The 12,971-nt window shown below is 51.1% G+C and overlaps 1 protein-coding gene across 3 annotated transcripts in view; it reads left to right on the top strand.

Moving 5' to 3' along the window:
- Positions 1-2,111: 2,111 nt before the first annotated feature.
- SHC4 (SHC adaptor protein 4) overlaps positions 2,112-12,971 on the top strand; it is a 35,154-nt gene continuing 24,294 nt past the window's right edge. The window contains exons 1-3 of one of the 3 annotated variants that reach the window (XM_054078053.1): positions 2,112-2,380; positions 2,536-3,271; positions 12,835-12,905. In XM_054078053.1, the coding sequence (XP_053934028.1) occupies positions 2,702-3,271; positions 12,835-12,905 (641 nt within the window). In that variant the 5' untranslated portion in view covers positions 2,112-2,380; positions 2,536-2,701. Of the gene's footprint in view, positions 3,272-12,834; positions 12,906-12,971 lie in introns of all 3 variants that reach the window. The other 2 variants (XM_054078054.1, XM_054078052.1) reach the window with 2 other exon arrangements.

The raw sequence follows: 12,971 nt of genomic DNA, 5'->3' as shown, positions 1-12,971 counted from the left end.
GATTGCATGTTTTTCATGGCAGTAAAGAGAGAAATCTGGGAGCCCCCGAAGACAGGAGCCTAGAGCATCATTATGACACTGAACACTGGTCCTCGTTATTCCCTCTAGTGAGCACAGCTTGCTCCCCTTTCCAGGCCCCCCTCCTCACCAGTAAGGGAACTGTGGCCTCTCCATCTCAGTGGTTTCTACCAGCTGTGTTGATGTCATGTTCTAGCATGGCACTGAAATGAAAGAGTTAAAAATGTTCATGCTAAGAGAGTTTCTGCGCTTTATGCACAATCAGTAGTGCTGCTAATCACTTCCGAACATTTTCTATCCTTTTGTGCTCAAAGCTATCATTAAAGCTTCATGAGAAATTTGCCACTCTTCGTAACTTGTGGCTGGTCCAGGTTTTGCCTTTGGATTTGATTTCGTGAGCAGTCTGAGCCGTCCTCCCCCAAAAAGGGTTGATTCAAGAGCAGCTGCTCCCTCTTTGGGACACACCTCACTAGTAGAGTCTGGACTGGGGTGGTTTCCCTACTTTACTGTAGCAACTTTTCACCTTTTAGGATTAATACCAGGTTTCATACAAGAGAAAAAAACCTGCAAAGGCTGTGTTGAGCTCTGTCTCTTCAGCTCTCTGCCCATGATTTTCTCCTGCTGCCACAGGGCAGGGAGCAGCACAGCCTCAAGCTGCTCCAGGAGACGTTCAGATTGGACATTTATGATCTCAAGCTGCGCCAGCGGAGGTTCAGATTAGACATTAGGAAAAATCTCTTCACCAAAAGTGTTCTCAGGCTCTGGAACAGCTGCCCGGGGCAGTGGTGAAGTCACCATCCCTGGAGGTGTTTAATAGATGGGTAGATTAAGTGCTTAGGGATATGGTTTATAAACGGACATGTATGGTTGGGCTTGATGATTGAAAAGGTCTTTTCCAACCTAGGGATTCTATGATTCTCTTCTCATCCACTGGCAGCTGATTTCCAGCTCTGACTGAAGGGAGAATGAGGCCAGTATCACTGTGTGCAGAGGGAAGGTGAAGTCAATATTGAAAACCCAGCGAGAGGACCTCAGCTAAGGGAGGCAACGGAGCCTGCTGTGCTGGTTCTCCCTTTCTGGCCTGGCCCCTGTGATGCTGCATTTCTCTTTCCACCACACTGCATTAGATGTTGAAACCTCGGAGCAGAGACGACTTGTGCTGAGGGCCCACATATTTTCAGTGCATGAAACAGAATCATAAAATCATAGAACAGCTTGAGTTGGAAAGGAGCTTAAAGATCATCCACTTCCAACCCCCATGTGATGGGCAGGGATGCTTTCTGCTGGATCTGGTTGCTCAAAGCCCCATCCAACCTGGCCTTGAACACCTCCAGGGATGGGGCAGCCACAGTTTCACTGGGCAACCTGTGCCAGCGTCTCACCGCTGTCATGGTGAAGAAGTTCTTTGTTAAGTTTAGTCTAAATCTGCCCCTCTCCAGTTTATCCCCATTCCCCTTCGTCCTATCCCCACAAGCCTTTGTGAACAGCCCCTCTCCAGCTTTCCTGCAGCCCCTTCAGGTACTGGACCGTCACTCTAAGGTCTCCTCGGAGCCTTCTCCAGGCTGAACAGCCCCAACTCTCAGCCTGTCAAGCTTCTCCGCAGGGCCGCTCCCAATCACACCATCCCCATCCTCTATCCAGTCCTCCTCCCGCCCCGACCCAGGCGCCCTCGCTGAACCTCACGGGGTTGCCACAGCTTCTCCAGGTCCAGGGATGACAACACCCTGTCCTTCTGAGGCAGCAGCCGCCCCCCGGGCTCCCTTCTCCCGCTCCAGATGCCTTTCCCCGGGGGCTGAGGAGCAAGGCAGGGCCGGGCAGCACCTGCGGGGAGGAGGCGTCTGTGCCTGGAAAAGACCTTGAAGCCCGTCTAGTACCAACCCCTCCCCGCCCTCACCCAGCGGTTCCCGCCCCGCTGCCCGCGCGCGGAGGTCACGTGAGCCTCCGCCGGGCGCTGATTGGCTGCGAGGCACAGACCCTCTCCGGTGATTGGCTGCGAGGCGCCCTCCTCCCCCCCTTCCCCCACCCCTCTCCATTCACGCGCGCGCGCGCGCCCGGCCTCATTCATAAAAAAAAAAAAAAAAACCAACCAAACTTCATTCATAAAAGAATCCCGCGGCGGTGGGGCCGGGGGCGGCTCGGGCGCTGCGAGGGCCAGCGGGGGCTGCATGGAGGGCTTCCCAAGCTGGAATTAGCGGGGATGGGATCGTAAAATCCGGGAGCGCTGCGATGCTCCGCTCCTGCGGGGCGGCTGGAGATGGAAGCGGAGGGAGCCGGGGTTTCGTGCCGGGCTGAGGAGGTGTTGGAGCCCGTAGCTCCCGCTCTGCGAGGCGCCTGAGCTGTCGCTGCAGCCGAGACTCGGCGGGTAACGATGCGGCTGTGAGCGCTGGGAGCTGTGGTGCCCGGCTGGAGGCAGGGGGGAAGGCGGCTTTGCGGAGCGGTTCTTCTGCTTCGGCTGCTGATGCGCCTCCCTGGGTGCCGCTTTTATCGCTGCTTACAAATTCCCACGTGTCCGTGCAGGTTTAAGCCTCGTCCATTGAGGAAAATAAAACCGCTGGAGAAGGAATCGGCAGAAATACCCGATAGGTTTCTGTTTTAAAAATTGTTGGGCTTGCTCGGTTTCCATGTAATTTATCTACGAGAGCCAATTTGTGCAAGAGGATCCAGTTAGAGAAGCGCCAAGGCTATGAGAGAACGCAGCCTGCGGAGCCTCGGTGGACGCGTCCTGTATGTAGGGCTGCTCAGACATCCAGGGATGCTGCACAGGGCTAAGTACAGCCGATTCAGGAATGATTCCATAACATCCTTAGAGGAAGGTACGCCAAATACGTCTTTAAATATCAAAGGTTCTTCCTCCTCTTCCCATTCTTCGACACCTAATTTACTGACGGAAGATGTCTCTTTGGGGCCACAGGACACCTGCAGCACCCTGTGCACGCTGATTCCCCGGATGGCGAACATTAAACTCGCCAACCCGTCAAATCTGCCAGGGTTGAAAAGCTTCTGTCTGGGAATGAAAGAGGTGCCGAGAATTAAACTCACTGAGTGCGTTACCATCCCGAGCAGCCCAACTTCACCTGAGATCAGCTGCCTCTCGGCGTCTTATCCGCAGCCTGACCTGGACAAGCTGGCCTTAACCCCAAAGCCAGCGGGTGACTGTGCGGTGCGGGGAGCTGAGGAGGCTGGGAGACAGGACAGGAGCCTCGCACAGAGCGGCGAAAGGGCGTGGGAGCCAGGAACAACCTACAGCGTGCGGGTGAGTACTTCTCACATGGTTTCCGTTTTCTGACGAAGCAAATTGCGCAGGTAGCTGCAAGGTGACCTCCGTGTTCCCTGTCTTGGAGACGGTGCCCCAAACCACTGACTACTCCCATATATTTCCTGTCTCCTGATGTATGTAGGGCTGTGGTATCCAACTGAGGGAGTTAAAAGGGCCACAGCTGCTCCGAGAGGTAACACAACATCCATTTCCAAAAGACTATCTTTAGACTCTCTGAAGAGTGCAGCTGAGCTGCATTTCAAACAGGGCTTGGTTTGGCATGAGATGCATGTTGGAGGAAGAAGGAGGCCCACAAAAACAGCTTCCCATCCCTCGCAGAGCAGCTCCCAGGTATTGGCTGCATGCTGGCTTATGCTGTTGATGTATTCATCACGGAAGGTGTGGGAGAGCTGCTGGGACCACTGCTGCTTCTTGGAGCCCCTCTCTGCTGTGCCTCCTGCCCTGAGAGGTGAGCGGGCAGGATGCGACAGCCACCCTCCTCCTTTGATGCTATAGGGCTGTGTCTGACTTTCTTCGTCATGATGATGTACAGGAAAACATGCCTATTTCCTGAGAAGATAGCTTAAAATAGCCTCTCTGAGTATTTTTCATATTGTGGATGGATTGGTTTGTGTCATCTTCTAATTAGCAGTCAGGGGCTGAGAGGAGACCGTGCCTCCTGGCCTCAGTGCTTTTGCTCCCTCCACTCTTGCCCCACTCGGTAGCTTTATAATGCTCTTTTCCTGTCTTGACTTCATATTTCTGTAGCCAGACCTCACCGTTTGCTAGCCATTGTTTCTTTCTCTACACTTCGAACCTGTGACTTTGCACCTTTTTGGTGTTTATGTTTATGTGTCAAAGCGCTCCTCAGCAAAAACTGCCCACTGCTTGTGTGGAGGGGGCTGGTGCAGACCACAGGGGAATGGCAGAGGAAGTGGTCTAAACCTGCTCCAGAAATGGCTCATGTAATTCCTCGTATAATGGCTGGGTGGCCAGGGGCTCCTGTAGATCTTGCAGCTCTCGTGCCTGTCCCTGGCATGCAAGGAGGACCTGAGGAGCATCTATTCCTCCTGGTGGGCTGCAGGTGAGGCGAGAGAGTGAGTGAGTGTGTGTGTGTGTAAAGTGCTCAGTTTGGTGTGTGGAAGGTATCAAAAAGTGCCAGAAGGAGTAAAAAAGCCATAAGCCATGCAAAATTCACGTCTTATGATATTTCACAAGCAGAAAAGCCTAAAGAAAGGTGCAAGGACAAGAAAATTTGATCAATCCCTTTCTAATTGCAGCAGGAGGGCAGGCAAGTCATAGAGGAGAAGAGCAGCTTGGGGAAATAGCCGTGTTCACCTTTCGCTAAGCAAGAATGGGATGCCTGCCTGTAGTCCAGCGGTGGTGGCACGGCTGGTTTGATCAGATGTTAGCTGAAAGGCTTTAGTGTCCCCGGACGGCACCTGCTGCTGTAAGCGGAGCTGCAGGAGGCCGTGAGACATTCACTCAGGGTGCAGCAGGTGGAGGGGAGGGGACACGCTCTTTCATCATGCTCATATGTGTCCTTTTACGTGTACTCTTCATTAAAACCTAGTGTTAACGCAAACAGTTGACATTTTGACGTCAACAAGCGGCTAAACTAGGTGAATGAGCACATAAGGTGGGACTTGCCGTGACAGTACAAGGGCCACTACAGCTTCAGGGGCTGCGCTTTCGGGCAGTCCTGGGAAAGGTCTACATTGTCAGATGGCTGCGTGATGCCCAGCACCCACCATGCAGGACCTGCGTCCCTCCTGTGCTGTGGTTTGAGTTGCGCGCGATGCAGCGGAGCTTGGCGTTCAGGTACCTGTATTCCAATACTGAAAGGCTGATGCCAGAGGCGCACTTAAAAAATTCCATTTGTGGCATGAGGAGGAGGCGATGAAGCACATGGGGACTTTCCCAGGATTCTGTTGAGGACCAGGGCCGAGAGCAGAGGCACCGAGGTGTCGCCCACCGGAGAGCGCGTGAGCCAGTAAGGCAGAAGAAAGCAAAACTAGAAGAGGACGGGAAGGTTGTGTGAAGGGCTCATCCCTTCCTGCTGCTCCCCAGGTTGTATTTCCAGTATGGTTCTCTGCTGGTCTTTCTGGAAGTCACCTCATTTCATGGGGAATATCTCTCGAGGGGTGGTTGCTGGCAGGAGCCTCCCAGGTCATTGGGGAAATGTTGTTTCGCTGCATCTCTCCTGCATCTCTCCTGCATCATCCCACTACTGTTGCCCTGGGAGAGCTGCAGGAGCATTGCTGATGTGTACCAAAATGTGTCCTGGCTGAACTCTTGGTGCTTTTTTCAGTCAGCAGGTCCGTAAATAAGCAGCCTGGGGATTTGAGGCCCTCAGCATCAGAGCATGGGCAAAAAGAACTCATTTCCCCAGGGACAGCAAGGCTTCTCCAGGAGCTGCCGATGAAGCCTCAGACAGAGGCACAGGGCTGCAAGTGCAGAGGGAGCGTGGAACGGTGGGATGGTCTCGCCCAAAGGCAGAGTGGGGCCGAGTGGCCATGGGAGCTGCTCCTACTCCAATCCTTTCAATCCTTATCCCTTTGCCCTGGCCCTCACCCTGCCTCCCATGGCATTCGAAAGCACCTGCTGTCCCCACGTGCTTTGTTAGGGTACGGGATCGCTGGGATCTCCCGAGACCGTTTGAGGAGGCAAATTGAGTCTACCTTAGAGGACCCACTGCTGCCAGAGATCTTTGGCCTTCCAAGCTTAATTGCAGTCCAAAGAGGATTTAGCACTTCCACGGAGGGGATCTTCAGTTATTTTAGAAAGGCAATAATGTGGTGAAGTAATGAAATGCCTTAGGGCAGAAGCTGTCCCCAACAGACTTGGAGTGAGGCAGAAATTGTCTTTCTTGGCCTGGTTTAGGAAGAGGCGGCGCTGGTCTTGTCGCATCCCCCTAGCAGGCGGTGCAGCGGGATAGGGCTGGCGGTGCGTCACGGCCATGTGTCACCTGGAATCTGGTGAGGAAGCAGAGACCTGTAACAGCACCTGGTCCCCTGAGACACTCGTGCAAATAACAGAGAGCCCAAATATCTGTATTTTAATAGGAACGCAAGCGGCTCTGATTTCCACACTGTTATCTTTCAAAACATGCTTTGTATGCAGTTTGCTGTAGTATTTACCACGTGGATATTTACCCGTTCTACCCGTTACTTGCCCTCCCACAACGCTGCCCATCTGGAGCTGAGGTTGTCTCTCTGCAGTGCCCACGGTGACCATGGCCCTCCTGTCTCCTGCTGGTGTTCATTATGGCTGTGAGGAGCCTGAGGAATAGTCCAAGAGGCACTCGCCATCCTTGCTCTTGCTTTTTGGGGAATGCCAGTGTTGTGGCTTCTGAGCTGGAGGATGAGACCTGGCTCATAGCAGTATCCTGCAGCGGTGGCCCCTCTGAGACCAGCAAGAACTAGTAGGATGATGTTACTGCCTAACATGGAATGAGGGTCTGTGGCTGAGTCAGTAATGTGGGAGTCTGAGAGATGATGTTCAGATAAATGTGCTATTTAACTAAAATATGAAAAAGAAATGCTGTTGCCAGTTATCTTGAAGTATAATACTATTATAGTGAAATAATATCGTATAAGTTATTTGCAGCATCCTTTGTCATAGAGGATGGATATGTTGGAGTTTTACCAATATCTACGTTGATCCTAGCAGTTTGGCATAAACACATAGATATTAAATCAGTCGTTAGTCTCTAGGGTAAAAGGAGCTTCACTAAGGTAATGAGTTCAGAATGATGTGAAGTACATCCTGAAAGAGGGCAGAGGGGCACTTGTTGTGCTTTTCTCCGTGGAGGGTGTGAAAGGTCAGCCTGGGGAACCTGTCTGTGTCTCTGTGTGGGAGTGCGGTTCAGGGCAGCCCTTTGCCAGTCCCCAGGAGCCGTTAGCATCTCTCCCATGCTCAGGGCAGGCCAAGAATGGTGGTATTTCAGCCGCTGCCAATTCCTTGGTGCGCAGCACCCCAACGGAGCACCCAGAGAGCTGCTCTGGCCTTGGCACCCTGCGTTGCCTGCCGTAAATAAACAACCTGCTCTCGCAGGAAGGAGATGAGCTCTGGTGATTCATGGCTTCAGAGTCGCAGCTGTGAATTGCGAGATGGGGGCTCAGGGCTGGAAGGTGCTGGGGTGGCGCTTTCAGTGCTCAGGGGGACGGGGTGTGTGGCGGCCGACGCGGTACACGCTTCATCCCACGGGGCTGCGCTTCTGCACAGCCGGCACTGCCTCCAAAGCTTCTGTGGGAAATTGCTTCCTCACAGAAACCCCCACATTTTTAGGCTATTTGCTTGGTCACAGCTGGGAGCAGGGGGACACGGCAGTTTTGAACCAATTCTGTTGGAGCCCTGGCCTTATTACAGTGCTGCAGAAAGAGGGGTTTTGGCACAAAATGAAAAAGAAATGGAAAATATATGTGTGTGTGTCTGTATATTTACAAACATTTCCCTGGGTTTTTTCTCAAAATTTATTTAAAAATTGAAAACATATGAACGAAAGGCTCAGAGTTTCCCAGGAAAATTACTGTTTATCAGAAGTCGTTCTTCTTCACAAAAAGCCACAGCTTGCTGCCCCTCAGGGAAGAGGCTGTGCTCAAGGGCTGGAGGAGTGGGACAGGGCAGGGGCTTTTCTGTCTGTCTGCACTACTGCTGCTGCCAGGAGGAAGACGAGAGCAAAGCAAGTGCTTGAGGTGAGGTCCTCTGGCACTTGTCATCCCCAGAATATAGCAGTGTGGGGTCTTAGGCAGGTACTGAAAAACCATTAGTGGGGGATTTTTTGTGTTTCATGGTCTTTTTTTTCCTTCCATGAAGGAGTCCAGTCTGTTTTCCAGCCTTTTCTGCCTGGGTTTTGTGCTCTCTGGCAGGTGTTCTGGGGGTACTCATGCCTGTGGTGGTACATGGGCTGCCTTTGCCTCTCCGCTTCTCTTGGGAGGGATGGGAGACCGTGCTCTGCTGGCTTGGCTTTCCTCTCTGAAAGGGGTTGGTGTTTGCTGGAGGAAGCCAATGCAGTTCAGGCTGATGAATGAGCTGGTCAACACTCTTGCAGGGTGCAAACCCGGGCCAAAGCTCTTAATTAGCAGCCTGACTGGTGGCTGTAACAGCATTACACAGCACTGACCCCAGCCTGGCAAAACTTTGCTGGGTGGTGCAGGATGAGCAGCCAAGCTGACTGGCTGCTCGGCTGCATGGACCAACCTGGGAGCTGACAGGAATGCAGTGCCACTGCCAGGGTAGCTGCAGTGGTCTCTGCTTTCCAGTGGACACAGTGGCTTTTCAACCCCAAAGCTACCACAGGCAGCATAAAGGACTGAGAAAACTTCCCCACCAAAGCTAGTGGCGTGTGTGTTGCTCTTTCCATGCAACCCTGCCTCTCTCCTGGCATTGTCCATGCAGGAAGGCCAGCAGTTCACCTTCTTGGTAGGGTAAAAATAGGAGCATCTGAAATGAATGTGTGAAAGCGTGTGCCCCAGCCTGGCAGCCAGCTCCGGGGGGGGGGGACGCTGCAGCTGTCATAGGCAGAGGCTGTGTTTTCTTGGTGCAAAAGGCAAAGAAAGACCTGTCTCCTTATCACTCCAGTGCCACTGTGCAGTGCTGGTGGCTGCTGCTTGCTTCTACCCAGTCTCCCTTCCTGCCGAATCCATTGCAAGCTAGAAGTGAGTTCTTCAAGCAAATCAAAAGGAAACTGTCCTGCTGCCCTGCAGCCGCCAGTTGTGCCTCTGGCAGAGCTGCAGCTCCTCTGCAAGGAGCACCCACCCTGGGCAGCGCTTGCCCACAAGGAAGGAGGATGGTGAGAAGCTCAGAAATGCTTTCCCTTCACTTCAAAAGCACCTTGTTAAAGCAGTGCTGAGAAGAGAAATGCTTCCATGGGAGTCAGCCGTGGTCACATGCACACAGCAGTGCTGCTTCTGGCAGGTTTTTGCCCAGCACCTGTCTTATCTTTTAGGGAATTTGAAACTTGTCTCACATATGTTTGGACAGAGGCTGTTTAGCAGCAGCATGTTATTTGACTGCCCCGTGAACAAATCCTGTCCCTTAGATTCTTTGTTAGTCAGCCATGGGATCTGTAGGAGCTGCTCTTGGCATTACACATGAATTACCGCCTGTTAACTAATAGGTAAAATTGCAAGGCTGCAGCTGTGTTGTTTAATTAGGAGCTCCATGTGCTGCTCCCTGTATCATTCCTGCGGGTGAATCACTGGCTGTCATTCAAGCTGGAGCTGGAGCCACTGACTGTTATGGCAGGGAAAGAAATGAGACGTGGGTCTGGATTAGAGGGTGCCTGAAAAGCTTATTCACACAGGCCCTGCCTGGTGCCTTCACATCTACTCCCACACAGTCCCTCATCCTGTTTGCAGTCACTCTCCATCGTCTCTTGTAAATAGATGTGAAAAGATGTGTATGTCTTCAGTAACTACCCTCCTCCCCCCTCCGCCTCCCCCGCCATCCCTGCGGCGTGGGGGAACAGCAGCCAGCGCCAGATCACCCTCTGGATTCAAACACTGACGGATGAAGCTCCTCCAGTGCCATTGCTCTCCCTGGCCCTTGCCAGGGAAATGGGGACAGCTTTGCCATTAGATCAGCTGTTCCATTTCCAGCATGGGCCAGCGAGCCTTCTCCCTTCTTTCTCCCTTCTTTCTCCCTTCTTTCTCCCTTCTTTCTCCCTTCTTTCTCCCTTCTTTCTCCCTTCTTTCTCCCTTCTTTCTCCCTTCTTTCTCCCTTCTTTCTCCCTTCTTTCTCCCTTCTTTCTCCCTTCTTTCTCCCTTCTTTCTCCCTTCTTTCTCCCTTCTTTCTCCCTTCTTTCTCCCTTCTTTCTCCCTTCTTTCTCCCTTCTTTCTCCCTTCTTTCTCCCTTCTTTCTCCCTTCTTTCTCCCTTCTTTCTCCCTTCTTTCTCCCTTCTTTCTCCCTTCTTTCTCCCTTCTTTCTCCCTTCTCCCCATTGCTCCTCCTAGCAAGAGCCTCTCCATCCTGCTGCTGACAGGTGGGTGGCTTCAGCACCTGCTTCCATTGGTGATGTCAGATATTTAGTTCCTGGCTTGTTTTGGTATTGGCATTTTATTTTTCTGGAGGTAGCTGAATTCTGCAGTTGTACCTGTGTTCCTTGCGCTGGGGCTGGATGCAGCAGCCTCGTCCCTGTGTCCAGCTTCCTCCGCCTTGTCCTTAGCAGCTCAGTGAAGCTGAGCTGTGCTTCCCTTGTGGGGCTTTGGAAGAGGAGCCCTTGTCCTTGAACACCAGCTTTGAACCCTCAGGGCTGCTGTTTTCACGTTACAAAACCAGCTGATGGGTAGTTTGGGCTGGGGTGAGCCCATTGGGTTTTTGTGGGAGCTGCTGTTTGGGGTGTACAGGATGAGGAGCAGGGCAACAGCTGAACTGGAGAAGTCTCTGATACAGGCATTTCTCTTGTCTCCTGCCTTTCCCTTTCTCTCATACGCTGGTCATGCTGCTTGTTGGAGTCAGCTATGGAGGAATTAATATTTTCCTTGTTTATTTGTTAATTATGTTTTATTCCTTAGAGAGTGCCTTTTGTTTTCATGAACAGGCTTCTGGTATCCCATTGTCCTTTCGTGTGCTCCATGGGCTTCTCCACAGCTTTGTAACCCCAACTTCCTCCCCCCCAGTCCCACGGTGTCCCGCTGCCCAGGGCTCTGCTGGTTCTTCGTGCTCTCCTGCTGAGATGTGGAGGTTCAGCCATTACTAACTGCGCTTGGTTTAGATAACCAACAGCAGCTAAAATAAATGAGAGATGCGGTGAGGTGCTATGTTAATGTACTTTGTACTTCCCTCCTTAGGCTTTTAAAAGGAAAAAAAAAAAGCTCTTTTGTGAATCATTGATAAGTTCAGCTTCACTCAGGGTCACTTATGCAAAAACCTAATATTGATTTTTCATCTTTGCTTAGAGTAGCTTCCCACGCATCTGTTCAGGATGCAATGGGGACTCACTTATCAGCATATGACTCACCTACCCCTCTAAATCTTTCTTTTCTAAAGGATGGAGGAGCAGCCAACCAGCTCACAGGATGCTTGACCTTATTCTCTAGGATCAGAAGTCTCCACTGTGCTCCAAGCTGAGGCTCTAGACACATTTTCCATGTTTTCTTTGTTCCTCTTAAGCAGGAAGATCTTTAACAAGTAAGATAGTTCTCAGAGTCCTTTACAAAGTCATTAAATGTTCATTAGGGGGAAGCAGTTCTGCTAACCCTTCAGATTCTTATTGATGTCCTTCCAGGGCTCTGACCTAATTCTGGAGTTCTCCCAAGGGTTACATTGCTATCTGGAAAGAAACCAAAACGGAGATAATACAATTGTTGTGGAATCCCTGGTTAGCTGCACACACGCATTCTCTTTTTAACACACCCATTCATTTGTGTAAGGCTCCGAAGCGGAAACGGATACCTAAATCCACTCCCTGCCCCTCAAATGGCCCAGCAGAAAAATTGATTCACAGGCCAAGGGAAGCAGAAAAGGTAAATATGGTACCTTTCTCTGCACAAAGAGTGCTCCCTCAATCCTTTCAGAACATCCTGCCTTTCTGCAGGAGAGGTCTCTGCAGGCAGGCTGTCACTGCAGCCCATGGAGCGTGGCGGGATGCTCCTGAAAGCTCTTTTCCCTCCAGGAGAATTCATTGTGGAACAGAGGATGGAAACTGAGAGACCCAGACCTATGCCAGCCTTGTGAAGTGGAGATATTGGAGTGCTTCAACAGTAGAGGGATGGATATGAACAGAAATGCTGAAAGAATTAATAAGATATTTTTCGGGAGAGAGAAACTCAGTGGATATTCACAGCCTAATGCACTTCATTGAGATGAAAATGATCCATAGGTTTGTATGTAACACCAAAGGAATCTATGGGCTCACACGCTGTCGTGTTCTTGATGTTTCTGAAAATTAGACCTATGCAAATCCCAAATGAGTAATGAAAAAGCCCCCAGCTCTGCCCCATACAACTGAGGAGTGGGAGTCAGCCTCTCATTTAAAGCAGGTCAGTTTATAGCGCAGGCTCTTAAGAGCTGGAATTGCAACTCTGCCTACTTCATCTTCTGCAGAGGTTATTTGTCATCAAACGCGCAGCAGCGTGGAGCCGGTGGTTTTCCTCACGCCTAATAATGCCTTCTGCTGCTATGGGGGACATCGAGCTCTTCTGTAAGGAGGCTCCGAGTGCATTGGTCTCATGGGGCTTCCAGAGCCCCTCTGCTCCTGGGGGATTTCCCTGCAACGTCCATGTATTCCTCCCAGCTTAGTGCTGCAGGCTAATCAGTGGTAATAAGCGGAACCGGAAAAAAGGGAAAGATTAGATTTTGTGTCTGCAGAGCTCTTTTCATTTTTTTTTGTGCAATGTTGTTGAAGCCACTGATATCTTTATTGCTCTTCTCTACACTTTTCAGGAACACAAGATCTGTTTAGGAAGCAGCTTTAGTATGGCTGATTTGATTTTCCATTTAGGCTATGGTTCTGCATATACTTAGTGAACTAAAATCACATTTGCTTCCTTCTATGATCCTCCTCATACCTATCTGCTAGATATTGACATAATCCTCCTTTCCCTCTCTTTTCCCTAGTACATGGGCTGTATTGAGGTGCTGCAGTCAATGAGGTCCCTGGACTTCGGCACGCGAACGCAAGTCACCAGGTACGTGGTATCAGACTGAAATTCAGCCCAAGAATGAAAAGCCTGAGTGCTAATTAATTTCTGTAT

This window comes from Cuculus canorus, chromosome 12 (assembly GCF_017976375.1).
Source record: "Cuculus canorus isolate bCucCan1 chromosome 12, bCucCan1.pri, whole genome shotgun sequence".
Classification (NCBI taxonomy): Eukaryota; Metazoa; Chordata; class Aves; order Cuculiformes; family Cuculidae; genus Cuculus; species Cuculus canorus.
Note: the sequence above shows the minus strand (reverse complement) of the source record. Positions and strands in the feature narration are given on the sequence as shown.